The sequence below is a fragment of the Setaria viridis genome, chromosome 7, assembly GCF_005286985.2.
Source record: "Setaria viridis chromosome 7, Setaria_viridis_v4.0, whole genome shotgun sequence".
Classification (NCBI taxonomy): Eukaryota; Viridiplantae; Streptophyta; class Magnoliopsida; order Poales; family Poaceae; genus Setaria; species Setaria viridis.
In genome coordinates this window covers 21,621,591-21,641,948 of record NC_048269.2, presented here as the reverse complement: position 1 = coordinate 21,641,948, position 20,358 = coordinate 21,621,591, and the positions used below count along the sequence as shown (strand labels likewise).

The following is a 20,358-nucleotide window of genomic DNA, read 5'->3' as shown; positions in this document are numbered from 1 at the left end:
ACTTGTTCTTGTAATGTAACACTGGCTAGCAACTAATTAAATTATTAGGCATACTCTAATTATATATTTTTGTGTGTGTTCGGTTGGGTTCATTTTGGTGACGGTTGTGGGAGTAGGGCTAATAATAATTGCCAGCACAGGGCAGGTTACTCGGGGTGGGGAGTCTTGCAACAGTGGTTGTCGGAGTCCCATATGGTACCAAAAGACCTGACGACTCTCTGTTACCCCTTCTCTGTAAATGTAAGCCCAGCTAAAGTTACAAGAACATCGCGCACCATATATCCGAATAAATTGTTTAATTTGCTGTTAATTCGGTACTATGGCGATAAGCAAGTATATGCAAAGTCAAACTATATATAATCAATATTAAATGTGAGGATTTTTTCTCCTAGATAGGCACACATTGACCTAGGATGATGAGATTGTACTTGCACTAGGTGTAGTTTGACCATCATGTCGACAAACAGAGGCAATAAGATAATCGGAAGAAAATCTTGAGTACTCCATAGAACATAAATCATTGCCTCGCCAATCCAATCAATGTACTACCACTGCTAGAGGACACAGTATTGTCTGAAAGTGTGTTTGAACCTATTTTAGAAACAGTCTCTGATGCGTCCCTGGCGATGCGTTCAATTTGACTACGATCAAGGCAGCTCATTTGCTACGTTGTCTGAACTATATATAGCTCCAAGGATTAGAAGCCACCGTTCGTATTTTGTTTTTATTTTTTTAAAAAAGAGGCTTACGTGGTCACAAGTTGAAATTTGCAAATCTCCACATTCGCCTGGCTTGACCTTGTCCAGACTCCAGAGCACCGCAGCCCTGGCCGTTTGCACAACTCTCTCTCTCTCTCTCTCCCTCTCTACCTGCGTGTTTGACTGCACCTTTGCAGCCTAGATGCTAGGCTACCCTACGCTGGACCATCCTCCTAGTCCTAGCTATAGCCCCTCCCTTGATAAAAGCTACACTTATGTTACTGTTCTGTACTGCATCACTGAGGTAATTTGGCTGCAGTAAAAACAGAGATCATACTGCCAGTACCTTTTGTTTTAGGGAAAAGAACAGAGATCATGCTACTTCAATGCATGGAAGAACACTAAATAAACAAACGAAAAGAAGGCGGCCAAAGAAAGGAAACAAAAGGCAGCCTTATTTTTTTTCCCCCTCCCCTCTCCCTTTGCCAAGATCCTTCCTGCCTCGCTTCTGCTACTATATAGCTCCCCCCTCGCCTCGCATTCCAGAGAGAGAAGGGAACAGCAGCCCAGGGGTGAGCTGTGCCTGCGTGAGCGTTTGAGCAAGCTAGGCGAAGCATTCGTACTTACAGATATACATATACATATATACATATATAGATATATAAAGATAGACAGAGTGATTCTTGCTGGCTCCATGCTTGTGAGATGAGACTTGCGAGTGGTGGTCGATGATGGCGGGGGAGCTCGCGCTGGCCGCTCTGGCGATCCTGCTCTCCTCGCTCCTAGCCCTGGTGCTGAGCCACTTCCTGCCCTTGCTCCTGAACCCGAAGGCCCCCAGGGGCAGCTTCGGATGGCCGCTGATCGGTGAGACGCTCAGGTTCCTCACGCCCCATGCTTCCAACACGCTGGGTGGCTTCCTGGAGGATCACTGCGCCAGGTAAATACTCCAGCGTTTCATTTCCTTTGCTTTTACCACCACCATCCGTGCACAGCAAACCACAGATCCTCTTAACTATATATTACCGCGACATCGCAATTAAGTATTGCACCATTATTTCATGTGGCAGCAAAAGCTGCTGCTGCTGCTGTCCTGTCTACGCAGCTTTATCATGCATCTATCTTTCATGTCTGTGTTTTGCCTTGTTCTGAGCCCGTGACAGTGAAGTGAGAATCGATTGAGAGTTAAAAGGTTAAACGATGATTAACATGGCCGCGGTAACAGTAACACCAATGTTGTTGTTGTGGGTATGATGCTGCTGCAGGTATGGGCGGGTGTTCAAGTCCCACCTGTTCTGCACCCCCACGGTGGTGTCGTGCGACCAGGACCTCAACCACTTCATCCTGCAGAACGAGGAGCGGCTGTTCCAGTGCAGCTACCCCAGGCCGATCCATGGCATCCTGGGCAAGTCCTCCATGCTTGTGGTCCTGGGCGAGGACCATAAGCGCCTCAGGAACCTCGCCCTCGCCCTCGTCACCTCCACCAAGCTCAAGCCCAGCTACCTCGGCGACATCGAGAAGATCGCGCTGCACGTCGTCGGCTCATGGCGCCAGGCGGCCGGTGGCAAGGAGTGCGGCGGTGGCGGCTGCGTCAAGGTCATCACCTTCTGCGAGGAGGCAAGAAAGGTTAGCAACTGTACTCTTGCTGTTAATCCCTTGGAGACACATGGAGAGAGAAGCTCTGCACATGTCACCGACGTGCATACATCGTCCTGCTTGTTGTTACTCTTGCTGTTGCTGCTGCATGAATCTTTTTCCGTGGCCACTTTGACTTACACAGGGTCTTTTTTCTTTTTCCTCTGCGGTGGCGTGTTCTCTGTCCTTTGAGAAGCACAGTTTGCATTCAGTGTGATAGTGAAGCAGGTGCTGGGGTTGTCGCCAGAGGAGCCGGTCACTGCCAGGATACTGGAGGACTTCCTGGCCTTCATGAAGGGCCTCATCTCCTTCCCTCTCTACATCCCAGGGACCCCATATGCCAAGGCTGTCCAGGTAAACCATCCAGACATGCCTTTATTAGCACACACTATGCTTACAATAAATAAAAAAACATACCATGCTTACACTAATAAAAGATGCGTTATGATCATACAGTATATAACAGTGGTTTTTTCTGTTGTCTGCTGCTCCGATCCTAATAACTCACACAGGCCAGAGAGAGGATATCCAGCACTGTGAAGGGCATCATCGAGGAGCGGAGGAGTGCAGGGTCATGCAAGAAGGGCGATTTCCTTGACGTGCTCCTGTCGAGCAATGAGCTCTCCGATGAGGAGAAAGTGAGCTTTGTGCTGGACTCCCTGCTGGGAGGATACGAGACCACCTCGCTCCTGATCTCCATGGTCGTGTATTTTCTTGGACAGTCTGCGGAAGATCTGGACCTGGTCAAGGTAATACATGCATGATTTTCACTGTGAAGACACAGATGATTTGCTAGTAGCTAGGCCGGTGGCCATCAGTAAACTATATGCATGTGAATATGCTATGCACGCAGAGGGAGCACGACAGCATAAGATCCAACAAAGGGAAGGAGGAGTGCTTGACTTCAGAAGACTACAAGAAGATGGAATATACCCAACATGTAAGATGACCATTCACTACCTACTGTACAGGATTTGTTAGTAAGCAAGGGACCTTTTTTTTCCCTCCTGTCAGCAGCAAGCCATACAATTGACATTTTTGTGGATATTCAGACTAGTTGTGTGTTTGTGATGCATATGTGCATGCTCTTGCAGGTTATCAATGAGGCTCTGAGATGCGGCAACATCGTTAAGTTCGTCCACAGGAAGGCTCTCAAAGATGTCAGATACAAAGGTAAATTAACAACCCTGCATCAGCACCGTATTGAGGCTTTCGTTGCAGATTCCATTTGTGCTCATCACATGATAATGGATCGGAGGCAGAGGGGATGGTCGCACCTTTAAGCCTGATTTTTAAGCATTGTTATGCCTAGAAACACCTAGCTTTTGATAGACGAAGATGCTCAAAAGCAAGTGGCTCTCGCTTTTGCTCTGTTGCAGAGTATCTGATTCCATCTGGCTGGAAGGTCCTACCCGTCTTCAGTGCTGTTCATCTGAACCCCTCGCTTCATGGAAACGCACAACATTTTCAGCCCTGCAGATGGGAGGTATGCTCTTTTCTGTTCATGAGTAGTACTTTACCACCTGCCATGTATATTGGTAATGAACTAATGAGCTGATGATTCGCACAATCATATTTCATTCCTGTCAGGCCATAATTAACAGCTTAACTTTGTGATAATAAGCTACTTATTCAAACCTGAAATATATAATTAAAAGGCTAGAGCACCTATCAAAGAAGCTTATCTGGGGCTTTTAGGGAATCTTCTTTAAAGTGTGTACTCTTAACTAATTGCTGCCTTTAATTAGTGAGTGTCCACCTGTGACATAATTACCTGCAACTATCCTGGTGTCTTCAGATGCCAAGCAAGCTGCCTGAGGCTGTAGTGCCTGTTGTCAATGGTCCTGGCCATGATTCCTCTCATTCAAAGCCAGCATCCTTGGCTTTGCTTCACTATTTTTCTTTTGGTTTCTTTGATTTTTTTTTGAATGAATTCTTTGATGATCTTCATGGCTTGATTCATATGCACGCACGACTTATCTGACTGCTGTACCAGGGCTCAAGCCAAGGGGCAAGCAAGAGGTTTACGCCGTTCGGCGGAGGGCCCCGGCTCTGCCCAGGATCGGAGCTTGCCAAAGTAGAGGCTGCTTTCTTCCTCCATCACCTTGTGCTCAATTATAGGTAAAAACAAAAGGGAATATTTGTCCTATCAGAGTTTGAGATGCATACACAAATCAGTGGTACAGTCACAACAACAAACCTGGCAAATCAAAGCAGCACATGAACATCGTAGACATTTCGATAACCGGCGTAACAAACTAATGCGGTGGGACGGATTTTTAAGTTTAAGTAGGGACGAGACAAAATGAACAGGAAATCAGAATAATGTGCTTATCGTTGGGATTTAACCTAGTAAGTATAGTAACACATACTAGTAAGGAATGGGAAGGAGGTTATGGGAACAATGTTGAACAGCGAAATCGATAAGACAAAACATGAACAAGGACGCAAAACAATGAGGTTAGCGGTGTCATACTAGTAACAGAAACTGTTGAAAGTAATAGCAAGAGGGTTGTGATGTACCATCGACAGGGACCGCAAGTCTTAAATTAAGTATTATGTAGTTGTGGATCCAGAACTGTAGAACATATTATCAGGCATGTCTGCGTGGAGTTTTCTACAAGTAGGATATGCAAGTTGAGTTGTACTGCTAACCAACCAGAGAAACAACATTATCGTGTGATCAAACTGCCAAATCTGGTTCATAATAATCTGCGACCATCTGAATATGACAAAGGACCTGGTATTGTTTTCCGGGAGTAATAGAACTACCTACGGTTACCGAAGAACCGCTAGCTGATCATCCTTCCCCTCTCTTGAATTAAAACTTGGCGCCTTGCAGATGGAGAATCGATGGCGATGACGTTCCGATGGCATACCCGTACGTGGAGTTCCAGAGGGGTCTGCCAATAGAAATCGAGCCAATCTGCCCTGAATCTTGACTGGCCTGAAGGTGAGTTCGTCAGTTACAAGGCGCCTGCACGGGGGCCATCCATGTCCATGAATAGTCAGTCGTTCAGCGGCTAGAGAAGTTTCGTGAAGTGAAGAAACACTGGGCACTAGCTTGTAAGTAGCTAGCATGAGGCAGCTGAGACTCTGATTTATGATGTACATGATGTAGATATATTGGCAATTGCTTGAGGTGGTTGGTTCACTTCACCCTGTATTATTCTCTCCACTGGCTCAACTACTGTTCTATACGAGAAGATTGGGCTCCTGGGATTCGCAAGGCTTTTACTTATCATCTTGTGAGTTTGTAGACCTTTTAAGAGCGATATTAGCCAGGTATCTCGTTTGAATTTGGCCGGGCAGTCCCTTCAGGCTGTCAATCTACAGAGCAGAGGATGAGAGAAGCGTCAGAGACGAACGCCAAGATATGGGGAACTTCTAAGACTTACATATGTAAAAATGGTAAACAAAACTCGACTGGAGTTTTTTCTAAAAGAAAAAGCTACAGAGTGCAGACGCAGCTCGCGCAGACCAAAATGTTGGAAAAACCATTGATTGGCCCATGCAGGTCTCGAACCTGCGACCTTCGCGTTATTAGCACGACGCTCTAACCAACTGAGCTAATAGGCCATTTTGTTTAAGGGCTGCTATTGATATATTTTAAATTATAAACCTAGCATACTTTTACTCTATGATCTTGCACTGACAAACAGCTGACAACAACATTTCATTCGAACAAAAGCTTCATCATGCATCAGTTATTCATAAGAACGACAATTTAAACATTCGTACATGCACAGCTTGCTACCTACATTCTCAGAAGAGTTCCACAAGCACACAAACTGGAGGGGACAACATCTACCATCTTATTGAACAGAAAATAACCGGGGAAGCAACTGGATCAGAGAAATCCATTTTAACATGTGCAGGGAGGATCAGTGATCTTTACAATTTGGCGACACCACTGAGCTTCAGGTCTTATGCTTGGGATATCAGGAAATCTGGCTGATTTGTGACTGATCTGACCCATGCCCATTTGTGATCATTCACATCAACAGGGTTCTTCGCCACAGCAACGTCTTCCAATGGTATGTAACTGTATGTCCCATTAATCGGACCAGGCACGAAGCCAGTAAACCCAGCCATGACCCCATGTATTGCCGAATGAGCCAGCAAGGTGCAGTACAAATTATCGGTAGCATTTGCCGGAACCGCTCGAATCATGTATGTAGGATCGATGTATTTCACAGTGAACAGTTCATCAGGATGCTCTTTCTTCCACCATCTACCCAGCTCAGATTTCAGCCAGGGGCCTACATCAAGAAACACAATGTTGCCAGACTCATCCTGCTCACGCTTCTGATCATCAGTACGGGGAATCAATTCCTGACCAGCTCCTTCAGCGACTACAATGACAGCATGCCCCTTCTTCTTTATCCGCTCATATAGGAACTCAAACAGACCTCCCTTGCCCTCCAGGTAGAAATCAACCTCTGGAATCAAGCAGCAGTCAACATCACGGCTGCTCAGAGTGGCATGAAGCGCAATGTGTCCTGTACTCCTGCCCATTAGTTTGACAAGGCCTACACCATTGACAGCGCTAACAGCCTCCACATGTGCTGCATCAATTGCCTGCTGAGCAATCTCCACCGCAGTTTGGAAACCAAATGACCTGTCTATGATGCCAATGTCATTGTCCACAGTTTTTGGGATCCCAGTAATGGATATGTCCAAACCACGGCGCTTGAACTCTTGAAAGATTGCCACGGCTCCTCTCATGGTTCCATCTCCGCCAATTGCGTATACCTTCAGCAAAGAACATGTAAATTTGAAAATGTTTTAGTGGCAAGGATATATGGAAGGAATTACACAACTAGCACGTCGATTGTCAGCATACCTTCATGGTTTCATCCTATTGAGGTTAAAAAAATGCAACAATTGGTCATCTACTTCTTTCTTGCCCCTAACTGACAATAACGTTCTATGACTCGTTAGGCTTTTCTGTCATACCCTGAGTAATGTGATTATGTGAATATCTAACACATATGAAACATAAAAAGGCCCTCAAAGCACTTTTTATAATGGTCATGAGGTATGCTTTAACACTCAAGGAGAGTGCAGAAGTCTTAACCAGTTTGATTGAGATCTTACATTATTTAAAGCATATTTTTTAGAAAATAAATCCTCGCATCACCAATTCAGTACAGCACATTGCGACCTTGCAGTCTAGAGGTAGATGGATAGACAAGTAAATACTAGGTGACACGGAAGCTGCAATTGAGAGTTTCTGACCACCGTCTGTGTCAAAGTCTGAAAGTCGTGTGCGCTGCGCTCACCTGCGTGTACCCGCGCGCAACGATGCCATCGACGATCTTGCCAAGATCGAAGCCGCCCCGCGTGGTCTTGAGCACGGTCCCGCCCTTCTTGTGCCAGTCGTCGACGGCGGCCGGGTCAAGGCGCACGTGGTCCTCGTCGCCGCCGTAGAAGCCCCGGTAGCCCGCGGCGACGCCGAAGACGTCGCGGACGCCGTAGAGCTCCTGGAGGCCGACGACGAGCTCCCTGAGCACGGTGTTGAGGCCCGGGCAGAGGCCCCCGCAGGTGACGAGCGCGGCGCTCGCGCGGGCCGGGTCGACGGCGATGTCCCTCCGGGGCCCCGCGCGGCGGTAGGCGACGAGCGGGGACGGCGCCGCGGAGGCGAGGTCGAAGAAGGCGTGGCGGAGGGAGACGTCGCCCGGGGAGATGTAGAAGGTGGTCGGCGGGTGGAAGTAGGGGTGGCTTGAGATGGGGTTCTGGACCGCCGGGGACGGGGAGGCCAGCGCGGCGGGCAGGCGCGGCACGTCGCGGAGGGTGAGCGGCGGGAGCGTCACGGTGGTGTCGGTCGGGCCCGTGGCGTCCGCGGCGGCGGCGTGGTGGCCGCCGGAGGAGTTGGGGGCGGTGGGCTCCATGCGTCGGCGAGCGAGAGGGGGCCGCGGCTTCGTGGGCGGTGGCGAGTGGCGACTCGCGGCGAGGCGATCGAAGAGGACTGCGTGGGGAAGTGGGGGTTTAACTAGCCGGCGACGTGTGGCGCTTTCGGCACTGAGGTTCGAGAAACTGTGGAGGCGCCGCGTCAGGGGGGCACGTCATCGCCCGGCGGCTTAAACTAAACGGCCAAACGGCCACGTAACAGTGTCACGTAACGGAGAGCTGTGCGGTCACGAGTTAACGACGCGGCCTAATCTCGGGGTTGAGACGCCGTGTACACATACATAATCACCGCGAATCATTAAGTATAATTTGGCCCAGGAAAACAACACACGGCCCAACGTGATAACCATACCACCTCATCAGCCCGGCCCATTCACCGCCCTGCACGCACGCCTCCGCCTCCGCCGCCGAAGCCGAAGCACACCGCCTCGACGGAATCCTCCTTTCTTTGGTGGCCATCCTCCATCGTCCTCCCCTCCCTCGTCGGCCGGTGGGCGCAGAGCGGAGATCGATCCGGACCTTGAGTTGGCTCCCTCTTCTGCTGGTAAGCGAAACTAGGCTTGGCTTGTTTTCTGGCTTGGACACTCCGTTCGATTTGATTGCTGCGCGGAGTCACTCACTCCCCTCAAAACTCTGGGAATTTAAGTGAACCCCCTTGCCCCAAGCTCGCCGCCGGTCCTGTTCCTAGTATCGTGTAGCACGACTGCACGAGTTTGTTGCGGCTGGGTTGGCATTTCTGTTGTTTGTTGATTTCTCCGGCTCGTTTGGCAGATCCATGGCTTACACGCCCTGTTCTTTTGTCCAATCCGCCGTTTGCAGGGTACCATGAAGAGGTTGGTGTCGACCGCCCTCGTCGCGAGGGGGCTTGTCAGATCGTGCCGCGCGCCAACGACAGCGGTAAGGCTCGCAAATCCAATCACACCTCGAGGTTTCTCATTCGTCTGTCGTAGCTTGCTTCGAGTGCTACTGCAGCGAGATTGTTTGATACAGTTGTGATGATATTACTAGTTTTTACTCTCCTTATTCTAAGATAGTTTTTCCTCTTTATTTCCTTCCTGAGTACTAGCACATCTGGGGTTTGGAATTTAGATCAATGTGACCTTGTGCGTGCATTATTGAATGGCTAAAGTTAATTTTTTAAACTTGTAACTCTGTAATTTGCGTAGCTTGCATACTTCCAATTCATTGGTTTTATTCCGAAATCGGGTAATTGAATAAACCTAGTAGTATACATGTAGTTTCCAGAATTTTCCAGTTCTCCTGTTCTGTGGCTTTTAAGTTAACAGTTGCCATCATATGTCTGGACACTGTACTATACTAACTCCAGAAATGAGTGAATTTCTTTATTGCTACCTCTTTTGTTGCCTGTATTGATTTGCAAGTGCTTATCATGTCTCAGATAAGGCTATGAGTGCTACAGTTCTCTCACGCACTACATGTAATTAAGATGTTCTTTGTCCCATGTCACATGACTTTAAAAAGTTGTGTGCAACATGCCAAAAGAGTGTGCGCAAATGTACTAATGGGAAGTGGGGCAGTTTGTCTAATCTTGGCATAAATATTTTTCCCCTTCTGATCAAAATTGAAGGTTTGTTCTTTTATTACAATTATCATTCTCTGGTTGCAACCTTCAAGTTTTCTGCACAATTATTGTCTATGGAAACTTTTTACACCTCTGTTGAACTTTAATACTTGTGCTTTATGTGTGCCAATTTGATTTGTAACCTGTGTGATTAAGAACCAGCCAATTATAGAGTTCTCCTTGAGAATATGTGATATGATGCATGAGTTCATATGAGGTAGTCTCTCTTCTTTTTTTTTTCTAATTTGGTTTTGAGAAGAAGGTTTGTCTCCATACCTCTTTAAAACAACACACCATTATACTTGATGTATTTACTGTTCTATTAGTGTTTAACTTTTGCACCTTAGGTAATTTGCATTTCCTTTTTAATTTTTGTGAATCCTTGTTTGCATGGTAACTGGAAGAGCAGGCTGTGTCACGACCAGCTTTCCAGCAGTTTATGAACTACTCATCAGGACATGGTGGTGATGATCCTAATGCAACCGGGGATTCAACTGCAACACAAATAGCTGCTGATCGTGATACACATCAAGATTTCAAACCAATGAGCAAAAGTTCGGACACATCTTTGCATGACATTGTTGCTCAGGTATTTACATGTAACATGAGATTTCAGAATGTTTAGACCAAAGCTCCTAACTTTTTAGGGTTAACCATGGGGAGGGGGATTGTCTCCTTTTGATTCATTTTATTAGACTTCTAGCAAGCTGTAAAAATGCATTAGGGTTCTGTGGGTTTTGAAAACATGTTAATTTGGTAGGCATAACCTGAAGCTTATTAATGTATCATATCTTGCTGCCATTTCTTCATTGTAACAGCAAATTTTCTTGGCAGGATATCAGGGAGAACCCAGTTTTGATCTACATGAAGGGTTTCCCTGAGTCTCCAATGTGTGGCTTCAGCGCACTGGCAGTCAAGGTCTTCCAGCAATATGGTAAGTTCGCTTTAGTTAGTCGATTACCGATTTGTTTGAATTTCAGTCAATAACCAATGGTGCTTTCTAAATTTTAAGCTATATCTTTCTATTGCAGATGTCCCTATCTGTGGTAGAGATATTCTGGGAGATCTCAGGCTCAAAGAGGCTGTCAAAGCCCACACGTAAGTGTCCTCTTTACACCTCCCGTAAGATGTGTTCTTAGATGGCAAGCGGTTACAGTTATACATGTGCAGGGAAAACAATCTAGATTGAAGTAGCTCATTTAAATTTTGCATGATAGAAACTGTATGAGATTATATGGTAAAGCCATGAAGGAAATGATCTTCAAGCTTGCCTTCAAGAGGGAAGAACCAGCTTTAACCAAAAATTAAAGAACAAAAGATTCAGAATATGGTAGAATCAACAAAATGAGTTACAATTATCAGGTTGACATATAGTTTTAAGCCTGCAAGGGTTGATTTATATCATCCTCATGTAAACAGTGTCAATATCAACTGTTTGTGTCTTGTGTAATGATATTGCAGATTTCCTTTTTATCCATCTGAATTGCCGTGCACCGATATCTATGAACACCTTTTTTTTATCACACGCCATTCAGCATGCCCTGCCAATTTCAATATTTTTTTTTGTCTATGCAGTAACTGGCCTACATTTCCACAAATATTCATCAAAGGAGAGTTTGTTGGGGGATCTGACATCATTTTAAGCATGCACCAGGCAAGTTCGCCTTTCTCATTTAATTTTGTTAGTGCATTAATCATATCATCTTAACCAGTGTCTGGTTCCTTCTTCATAATTTTCTTCAGAAGGGGGAGCTAAAGGATCTGCTTGGTGATATCACACAAAGATATGGACAAAAGCCGGATGCTAACGAGCCATAAAGGAATCCACGGTGCATACTTTTTCACTGTGCAAGCTACTTTGTGACAATATTATTCTCAGACAATCATTAGGTGACCTTGCATGCGGTTATGTGCGGCACCGGATATGGATGTGGTGCCAGGTTGTTTAATCTGGCATTCTGGATGAGACAAAACCATGATCGGAGTGTACCGAGTTCTTTGTCAGAATGAATAAGTGCCACTACGCAATTGCAGTTCTTTGGTGCATTGTATATGGAGCTTTAGTTCATAGGTTGCGCTGCATTCCCATATTTTGTAATTCAACTGAACCTGCAATGACAGATATGGCTGTAAAATGCTTATGCGAAACATGTTCTGAATTCTGCCACCGTGATCACATAAACAAGTTGTGAGCTTGATGATTACTATTTACAAAAAAAAAACTATGATTCTGAGTGGACTTGTACAAAAGTTATGTTTTCACTTTCACAGGTATTTGATATCAGTTGCAGCATGCATATTCACCTCAACTGTGTTTCGCTGTGAAACTAAATTTAAAATCGATTTGTTTCCCTGGGTCATTCAATAAGACCAAACTTGTCTTCGGTACTACGCTTCATCGGCCTTTTGAAGATATATAAATGCACATTTCTATTATGCATAAAAGTTTCGAGTTTCACGCACGCCTTTTTGAAGATATAAAGCAAATTTATATGTATATATTGGATAATTTTGTTTCATCTAATGAATAAACTGGTAGTAAGATTCAGAATCCCCAACATATTCATAAACAATATGCTACCAAACCATCAATTTGATTATTTTTATAGCTAGAAAAAACTCTCAAAATTGAATTTTATTTTGGTTGGGTGTGCCAGGCCTAACAGCAGTGCAATGCTTAGGCGACACTTGAGAACTCTAGTGGCAAAAAATAAATTTAATATCATTGTGGTACTTGACCGACATATCAGATATTAATTGATAATAATAGATGCTACACTTGATCTTAGCCAAAAAACCGAGAAAGGTATGAGTTGTTAGGATGGGGTACCCTTGTCTTATGTTCTCCTCCACCGGCTCATATGATCTCCCCTGGCGATGTGGTACTAATTATCAATCTGGAGCTTAGGTTACAAGTTCGCTTACCTTTTTTCTTTTTGAGAAAAACAAGTTCGCTTAGCTAAACCAGGTTACCGTTGCCAAGTTGTTATGTTGGGCTTCGTCGCGTTGGGCGGAAGAGCTGCCTGTTTCTTTGTTGGTGGCTTGGTGACCCACTTCACAAATGGGCCCGAGGCGTGCGGCCCAGATTTGCGATATACCTTCTGAGTTGGCCCATATACGAATAACAAGAGCCATATCCAAAAATCCCTGCAAGCTCTCGACGCCACTGGTGGCATGAGCGTCCGGCTCCCCGGGGCCTCCAAGCCCGCCACCGCCATGGCCGCGCTGTCCCTCCCATCACTCCCCAACCGAACTCCACCTCCCGCCGCACCCGCCAGCTCGCCTCCCAAGTCCACCTCCGCCTCCCTGTCCCTGAAGCGTCTCTGCAAGGAAGGCGACCTGCGTCAAGCCTTACGTCTGCTGACGGCCCGGGCGCAGCCTCCTCGGGAGCACTACGGCTGGGTGCTCGACCTCGTCGCCGCCAGGAGGGCGGCCGCGGAGGGCAGGCAGGTCCACGCGCACGCCCTGGTCACTGGTTCCCTTGACGAAGACGATGACGGCTTTCTTGCGACCAAGCTGGTGTTCATGTACGGCCGGTGCGGGGGGGTGGACGACGCGCGCCGCCTGTTCGACGGAATGCCCGCGCGGACCGTCTTCTCCTGGAACGCGCTCGTCGGCTCATACCTCTCGTCCGGGAGCGCCGGCGAGGCCGTGCGGGTCTACCGGGCCATGCGGGCGTCGGTGGCGCCGGGGTCGGCGCCCGACGGGTGCACGCTCGCGTCGGTTCTCAAGGCGTGCGGTATGGAGGGGGACCGACGCTGCGGGCACGAGGTGCACGGTCTGGCTGTGAAGAGTGGGCTTGATAAGAGCACCCTCGTGGCCAATGCGCTTATCGGGATGTACGCCAAGTGCGGCATGCTGGATTCGGCGCTGCAGGTTTACGAGTGGCTGCAGGAGGGGAGGGATGTTGCGTCCTGGAACTCGGTTATAACGGGGTGCGTGCAGAACGGGAGGACCTTGGAAGCCCTGGAGCTGTTCCGAGGGATGCAGAGGTCCGGATTCAGTATGAATTCCTACACAGCTGTGGGGGTGCTGCAAGTTTGTGCGGAGCTAGCTCTTCTGAATCTGGGCAGGGAGTTACATGCAGCACTTCTCAAATGTGGCAGTGAGTTCAACATCCAGTTCAATGCTTTGCTTGTCATGTATGCGAAATGCAGCCGGGTGGATAGTGCTCTAAGAGTTTTCCATCAGATTGACGAGAAAGACTACATATCATGGAATTCGATGCTCTCCTGCTACATCCAAAACGGTTTGTATGCTGAGGCCATTGATTTTTTTCATGAAATGCTTCAACATGGTTTTCAGCCTGATCAAGCCTGTGTTGTAAGCTTGACTTCTGCATTGGGACATTTGCGTTGGCTAAACAATGGCAGAGAGGTTCATGCCTATGCTATAAAGCATAGTCTTCATACTGATTTGCAGGTTGGGAATACATTGATGGACATGTACATAAAGTGTGATTCCATAGAGTGTTCAGCAAAAGTATTTGAAATCATGAGCATTAGAGATCACATATCTTGGACAACAATCCTTGCTTGTTTTGCGCAGAGTTCTCGGCATTTTGAAGCACTGGGAATGTTCCGAGAGGTGCAGAAACAAGGGATCAAGGTGGATTCTATGATGATTGGAAGCATTTTAGAAACATGTAGTGGTTTGAAAAGCCTCTCTCTGCTAAAGCAAGTGCATTCTTATGCTATTAGAAATGGGTTGCTTGATTTGATACTGAAGAATAGGCTGATAGATATATATGGGGACTGCAGAGAGGTTCACCATTCACTAAATATATTTCAGACGGTAGAGAAAAAGGACATTGTTACTTGGACTAGTATGATAAACTGTTGTGCAAATAATGGGCTGTTAAATGAAGCTGTTTCCTTATTTACTGAGATGCAGAAAGCAAATATTGAACCTGATTCTGTAGCACTAGTAAGTATTTTGGTGGCTGTTGCTGGTTTGTCATCGTTGACAAAAGGAAAACAGGTTCATGGCTTTCTTATCAGAAGGAACTTTCCTATAGAAGGTCCGGTGGTTAGTTCCCTTGTGGACATGTATTCTGGTTGTGGAAGCATGAACTATGCTACCAAAGTATTCTATGGGGCTAAATATAAAGATATGGTTCTTTGGACAGCGATGATTAACGCTACTGGCATGCATGGACATGGCAAGCAAGCCATAGATATTTTTGAGAGAATGCTACAGACTGGTCTGACTCCTGATCATGTTTGTTTCCTTGCTCTGCTGCATGCTTGTAGTCATTCAAAGCTTGTTGATGAGGGTAAATACTATTTGGATATGATGATGAGCAAGTACCGGTTAAAACCGTGGCAGGAGCACTATGCCTGTGTGGTTGATATTCTGGGCCGCTCAGGCCGGACTGAGGAGGCTTTCATGTTCATTGAGTCTATGCCTGTGAAACCAACATCGGTGGTGTGGTGTGCACTGCTTGGGGCATGTCGTGTCCACAAAAACCATGACCTTGCTGTGGTTGCAGCCAATAAGCTTCTCGAGCTGGAACCTGACAACCCAGGCAACTATATTCTTGTATCAAATGTTTTTGCTGCGTTGGGAAAGTGGAACGATGTCAAAGAAGTTAGAGCCAGGATGGAAGAACTAGGGTTGAGAAAAGATCCAGCTTGCAGTTGGATTGAGATAGGAAACAACGTCCGCACTTTCACTGCAAGAGATCACTCTCATAGAGACTCAGAGGCAATCCATCTGAAGCTTGCCGAGATAACAGAAAAACTGAGGAAAGAAGGTTACACAGAGGACACAAGCTTTGTCCTTCACGATGTGAATGAAGAGGAGAAGATAGGTATGTTGCATAAACACAGCGAGAGGCTCGCAATAGCATTTGGCTTGATGAGCACTCATTCAGGTACACCTTTAAGGATAGCCAAGAACCTCAGGGTGTGTGGTGACTGCCACGAGTTCACCAAGCTGGTGTCCAAGCTGTTTGAAAGGGATATCGTGGTCCGAGATGCCAACAGGTTCCACCATTTCAGTGGAGGCGCTTGTTCTTGTGGAGACTTCTGGTGAACGTGATTTAGGCCATAGAACTAACTACATAGGCATCTTATTGGCTGAGAGGTTACGCCAGAGGCAAAAATTGGTGATGAGGCTAAGCGTTTTTAAGACTGAAATTGTCTGTTCTGGCAAGAGGCCCCCATGGCCTGCCGTTCTGTGGACAGAGCAACCGAGAGAAACCATTTGTTATCAGTCATTTACAGTAGGGCTACTACCTATTTGGATTGGTGTTATGCAATGTAAATGATTCTTCTTTTAGCCATTATACAGTCACTAACTTTTTTTGTTAAAAAGATGTGCAAACTGGATAGTATAATAGCCAAAGAAAAAGAATACATGTTATTGTTTAAAGAAACTTTTTCACCTCTACTGAACTTTTATACCTGTGCTTTATGTGTGTCAATTTGATTCTGTTACCAGAGTTACCTGTGCTTTATGTGTGTCAATTTGATTCTGTTACCAGAGTTAGGGGGTGCTTGTTTAGCCCCTGTTACATCGGATGTTTGGACATGTTTGGATACTAACGAGGAGTATTAAACATAAGCTAATTACAAAACTAATTGCACAACCCCTAGGCTAAATCGCGAGGCGAATCTATTAAGCCTAATTAATCCATGATTTGATAATGTGGTGCTACAGTAACCATTCACTAATGATGGATTAATTAGGCTTAATAGATTCATCTCGCGATTTAACTTAGGGGTTATGCTATTAGTTTTGTAATTAGCTCATGTTTAGTCCTCCTCATTAGCATCCGAACATCCGATGTGACAGGGCTAAAGTTTAGCCCCTGGTATCCAAACGCCCCTTTAGTAAGAACCAGAAAATTATAGAGTTCTGCCTCTTTTGTGAGTGTGATATGAATTACGATGCATGAGTTCATAGACTCCTTTTTTTTGTAAAGGGTAAGTAGGTTAGTCTCATTGCCCGGGGCCGCGCTCGCTAGCAGAATGCAAAGGAAAAGAAGGCCAAGCATAAGGAGGCTGCTAGAGCTGTGGTAGACTTGAGTCACTCAGAAGGAGAAGGAGAGTAGTGATGATGATGCTGAAATAAATTCTGTTGTGCTAAGGAAAGAGAGAAGCTCAAGTGGACCTATTGAGAAGTTCTACAAGCTAACACCAGAAGAGGTTATAGCTGCAAGGAAAGGCAAAGGGCTCGCCGAGAAGGTCCAGTCAAAGATTTCAACTCAGAAAAGAGAAGAGAAGAGGGATCGTGCATGTGACTACATCTGTAAGTTTTTCTATGAAGCAAGCATTTCACATAATGCAGTGACCCTTCCAAGCTTTGACCTTATGCTTGAAGCAATTGGAGACTACGGCAGAAACTTGCAAGGTCCTAGTCCATATGAGATGGGTGGCCCATTCTTGCAGAAAAGGAAAAGAACGATGCTGGATTCATTTAAGGCACATAGGGAATCTTGGGAGCTCACTGGTTGTAGCGTGATGACAGATGCTTGGACAGATAAAAGAGGCTGAGGGGTGATGAATTTGGTAGTTCATAGTGCATATGGTGTTTGTTTCCTTGATTCTGTGGACTGTTCAGCTGTGAAGAAGGATGGGAAATACATCTTTGACCTAATCGATAGGTGTATAGATGACATATGGGAGAAAAATGTAGTTCAAGTGGTGACTGACAATGCTAGAGTTAATGATACAACTGCTAGTTTATTGAGAGCAAAGCGCCCCACCATATATTGGAATGGTTGTGCTGCCCATTGTATTGATCTCATGTTGGAGGACATAGGGAAGCTGCCATCAGTGGATGAAACAATTACTAAGGCAAGATCTTTGACTGCGTTCCTTTATGCTCACACAAGGGTCTTGGAACTTATAGGAAATTTCTTGGCAAAGATTTGGTCAGGTCTGGTATCACTAGGTTTGCTACAGCTTATTTGAACTTGAAGAGCATACACGACAACAAGAAACAATTGATGAGGTTGTTTAGGTCTGATGAACTCAATGAAATTGGGTACTTGAATAAGGTGAAAGGGAAAAATGCCAGCAAAGTTGTCCGCCCTGATAAATTTTGGAAAGGAGTTGATAATGCTGTTAGTTTCTTTGAGCCATTGGCTAATGCCCTCAGGAGAATGGACAGTGATGTACCAGCTATGGGCTTCTTGTATGGCTGCTTGTTGGATGCAAAGGAAGAAATCTCTCTAAGATTTGACGATGACCGTAGTCGATTTCAGGAAGTATGGGATATCATTGACAAGAGGTGGGACAACAAGTTGAAGACGCCACCACATAGGACTGGTTACTACCTGAACCCATATTATTATTATCCAAAGAAGGTAGATATTGAGTTAGATGGATCATTCAGAGAAGGACTAGAAAGCTGTGTGACAAATATGGTTGAAGATATTGAAGTTCATGACCAAATTATTGCTGAGTTGGAGCACTATCAGGATGCAAATGGTACATTTGGAAAGGAAATGGTTATAAGACTGAGGAGAAACAAAAACTTTGATCCAGGTGAATATGTAGTTTTTATGTACATTTCTTCAATTCTTTCTTGAGACTAGCAGACACATGACTAATTTGTTGTCATCAATTCCTATTTTTAGCTAAATGGTGGCTGAATCATGGGACAAGTGCACCAAATCTTAGAAAATTGGCAATAAGAATCTTGTGTTTGACATGCAGCTTCCTTGAAAGGAACTGGAGTGCATTTGAACAAGTAAGAACCGAGTACATTTCAATTATGTAATTCTGTACAATTCTTCTATTATTTAATTCACAGTTCACCACTTCACAATTTATATGCAGGTTCATAAAAAAAAGAAATAAGCTACTTCATGATAGTATGAAAGATCTTGTCTTTGTTAAATTCAACTCTAAACTCAAGAAAAAGAAGGATGACAAAGTCAGGGACCCAATTTAGAAGGCAGTTGCTAATGTTCTTCTCGAGGATGATGAAAATGAGTGGCTCACTGGCATTGCGCCAAATGCTGAACAAGGATATGAAGCTGGGCAAGCTGGAGCATCATCAAAGGGAGAATCTTCATAGGGAGCAGCAGCAACACAGTCCAAAAGAAAGAGAGGTATCCAGCTCCAGCGCCTTAGGAAGAGGAGGAAGATTGTTCCTGTCATGGATGATGAAGTGCAATATGCTTTCTCTTCTGAATCAGAAGATAATTTGGACATTGGCATGCAATCTCTATCAGCTTCTGACGAGGATGCTGACAAGTCCATCTCTAGCTCTGGTGATGATGAAGATCTTTAGATATTGCAAGCACCTGTGACCTGTGGGATGTTGAGACATGTATCTATTTGTTTGTTATTAATTGAAGTTGTTAGACTTTGCTTACTGTTATGAACTGTATGTCAGTCCCTCTGTATTGATGTCAGAACTGAGAACTTTTGCACTTGTGCTGTTTTATTGTGTGCCTTGAAATGCCAGATGAAGTATGCATTCAATATATGTTGAAATACCCGCTGAAATTCCTTATTTTGTGGCTATATATGGCATGTATTTTTTGAACTGCTATTTGCTTTAGCTGCCGCTATAGCTGCGCTGTAGCTGCCGCTATAGCTGCGCTGTAGCTGCCTTAGCTGTTTGAGCATGCCTTCGCTGAATTTCATAGCCCCGCTATTTAGAATATTGTAGTTAACTAAGCATGCCTCTGCTAAATTCCATAGCCTGCTATTTAAAAAAGCATGACTCTGCTAAATTTCATAGCCCGCTATTTAGAACATTTTGTATCAATTTCATAGCCCGCTATTTAGAACATTTTGTAGTTAACTAGGGGAAGGGTGGTTGCCCTTGCCTCCACTTGATTCATTTCATTATGCTTCCATCAAGCTGTGAAAATACATTATGATCCCGCAACTATCAGAGCCTTTTTTAGACAATGAGAACTTTGAAAAAGAATAATGCAAATATTCATGCACAAAAGGTAATAGATTTTATCCTAGTTACTAATGTAGCCTGTGGTAGGATTAGCACGTATAATAGGTTGGTAAGGTGCTTAAGTCAAACCATCAAAATTTAATTTTGTTTTGGTTGGGGCGCGCCAACCCTAAGAAGTAGTGCAAAACTTAGGTGACACTTGAGAACCCTAGTGACAAGCCACTATGACGAGCTCTCCCCCAAAAAATAAATTTAATATCCTTGTTTGTATTTGACCCACATATCAGATATACACTTGATCTTAGCCAAAAAGCCGAGAAAGGTATGAGTTGCTATGCTGAGCTACCCAATGTTTTATGTCCTCCTAAACCGGCTCAAATGACCTCCCGGGTGTGTTTGGTTGGGCTGTGACTTTTGAAAAAATTGCTGTGAGCTGTAGAAAAACAACCGTGGAAAAAAACAGAAGACCGTTTGGTTAGGGCAGCAGTGGCTTTTGGTAGGAGGGATGGTTCGAATAGGATAGACGTGGTTCTAACACCGTTTATCCTGTGGGACTCACGTGTCAACCTACCTTTCCCATCATCTCTGTTATGTCCCACGATCGTCTGCAGGAGTGGTGGGGTGCGGCGGGCGGCAAGCAGCATACGGCGGCTCGCCGGG

The 20,358-nt window shown here is 45.3% G+C and overlaps 4 protein-coding genes, 1 non-coding gene and 3 pseudogenes across 5 annotated transcripts; 4 read left to right on the top strand and 4 right to left on the bottom strand.

Moving 5' to 3' along the window:
* The first annotated feature begins 1,232 nt into the window (after window positions 1-1,232).
* Window positions 1,233-5,574, top strand: LOC117865849 (cytochrome P450 724B1). The gene is made up of 9 exons (XM_034750091.2): window positions 1,233-1,635; window positions 1,961-2,321; window positions 2,532-2,684; window positions 2,843-3,079; window positions 3,184-3,270; window positions 3,425-3,503; window positions 3,710-3,816; window positions 4,327-4,451; window positions 5,173-5,574. The coding sequence occupies exons 1-9, from the start codon at window positions 1,427-1,429 to the stop codon at window positions 5,270-5,272; spliced, it is 1,458 nt and encodes a 485-aa protein (XP_034605982.1). The 5' UTR covers window positions 1,233-1,426; the 3' UTR covers window positions 5,273-5,574.
* Window positions 5,575-5,835: 261 nt separating this feature from the next.
* On the bottom strand, window positions 5,836-5,909 carry TRNAI-AAU (transfer RNA isoleucine (anticodon AAU)). Its single transcript has one exon. It is a non-coding gene; the product is annotated as a tRNA-Ile (tRNA).
* A 113-nt stretch (window positions 5,910-6,022) lies between these two features.
* On the bottom strand, window positions 6,023-8,522 carry LOC117865850 (ATP-dependent 6-phosphofructokinase 2). Its single transcript, XM_034750092.2, has 2 exons — window positions 7,616-8,522; window positions 6,023-7,085 (listed from the first exon to the last, which is right to left on the bottom strand). Exons 1-2 carry the CDS (start codon window positions 8,222-8,224, stop codon window positions 6,258-6,260), a joined length of 1,437 nt encoding a protein of 478 aa, XP_034605983.1. The 5' UTR covers window positions 8,225-8,522; the 3' UTR covers window positions 6,023-6,257.
* An 89-nt stretch (window positions 8,523-8,611) lies between these two features.
* LOC117864122 (monothiol glutaredoxin-S1, mitochondrial) lies at window positions 8,612-11,992 on the top strand. Its single transcript, XM_034748135.2, has 7 exons — window positions 8,612-8,787; window positions 9,063-9,140; window positions 10,235-10,414; window positions 10,660-10,759; window positions 10,857-10,923; window positions 11,401-11,479; window positions 11,569-11,992. The coding sequence occupies exons 2-7, from the start codon at window positions 9,069-9,071 to the stop codon at window positions 11,641-11,643; spliced, it is 573 nt and encodes a 190-aa protein (XP_034604026.1). The 5' UTR covers window positions 8,612-8,787; window positions 9,063-9,068; the 3' UTR covers window positions 11,644-11,992.
* A 476-nt stretch (window positions 11,993-12,468) lies between these two features.
* On the bottom strand, window positions 12,469-12,635 carry LOC117866045 (U2 spliceosomal RNA; annotated as a pseudogene).
* A 317-nt stretch (window positions 12,636-12,952) lies between these two features.
* On the top strand, window positions 12,953-16,239 carry LOC140223277 (pentatricopeptide repeat-containing protein At3g63370, chloroplastic-like). The gene has a single exon (XM_072294831.1). It carries the CDS (start codon window positions 13,000-13,002, stop codon window positions 15,859-15,861), a length of 2,862 nt encoding a protein of 953 aa, XP_072150932.1. The 5' UTR covers window positions 12,953-12,999; the 3' UTR covers window positions 15,862-16,239.
* LOC140223473 (uncharacterized) lies at window positions 15,991-18,447 on the top strand (annotated as a pseudogene).
* Window positions 18,448-19,851: 1,404 nt separating this feature from the next.
* Window positions 19,852-20,024, bottom strand: LOC117866048 (U2 spliceosomal RNA; annotated as a pseudogene).
* Between the last annotated feature and the right edge of the window lie 334 nt (window positions 20,025-20,358).

Bases quoted from the DNA above. Each gene is read 5' to 3' on its own strand.
- LOC117865849 (XM_034750091.2), top strand. From the start codon at position 1,427: ATGATGGCGGGGGAGCTCGCGCTGGCCGCTCTGGCGATCCTGCTCTCC. The intron at 1,636-1,960 runs GTAAATACTCCA...ATGCTGCTGCAG, and splicing joins CTGGAGGATCACTGCGCCAG to GTATGGGCGGGTGTTCAAGT. The intron at 4,452-5,172 runs GTAAAAACAAAA...GGCGCCTTGCAG, and splicing joins CACCTTGTGCTCAATTATAG to ATGGAGAATCGATGGCGATG.
- LOC117865850 (XM_034750092.2), bottom strand. From the start codon at position 8,224: ATGGAGCCCACCGCCCCCAACTCCTCCGGCGGCCACCACGCCGCCGCC. The intron at 7,086-7,615 runs GTGAGCGCAGCG...TCTTTGCTGAAG, and splicing joins TTGCGCGCGGGTACACGCAG to GTATACGCAATTGGCGGAGA.
- LOC117864122 (XM_034748135.2), top strand. From the start codon at position 9,069: ATGAAGAGGTTGGTGTCGACCGCCCTCGTCGCGAGGGGGCTTGTCAGA. The intron at 9,141-10,234 runs GTAAGGCTCGCA...CTGGAAGAGCAG, and splicing joins GCCGCGCGCCAACGACAGCG to GCTGTGTCACGACCAGCTTT. The intron at 10,415-10,659 runs GTATTTACATGT...TTTTCTTGGCAG, and splicing joins TGCATGACATTGTTGCTCAG to GATATCAGGGAGAACCCAGT.
- LOC140223277 (XM_072294831.1), top strand. From the start codon at position 13,000: ATGAGCGTCCGGCTCCCCGGGGCCTCCAAGCCCGCCACCGCCATGGCC.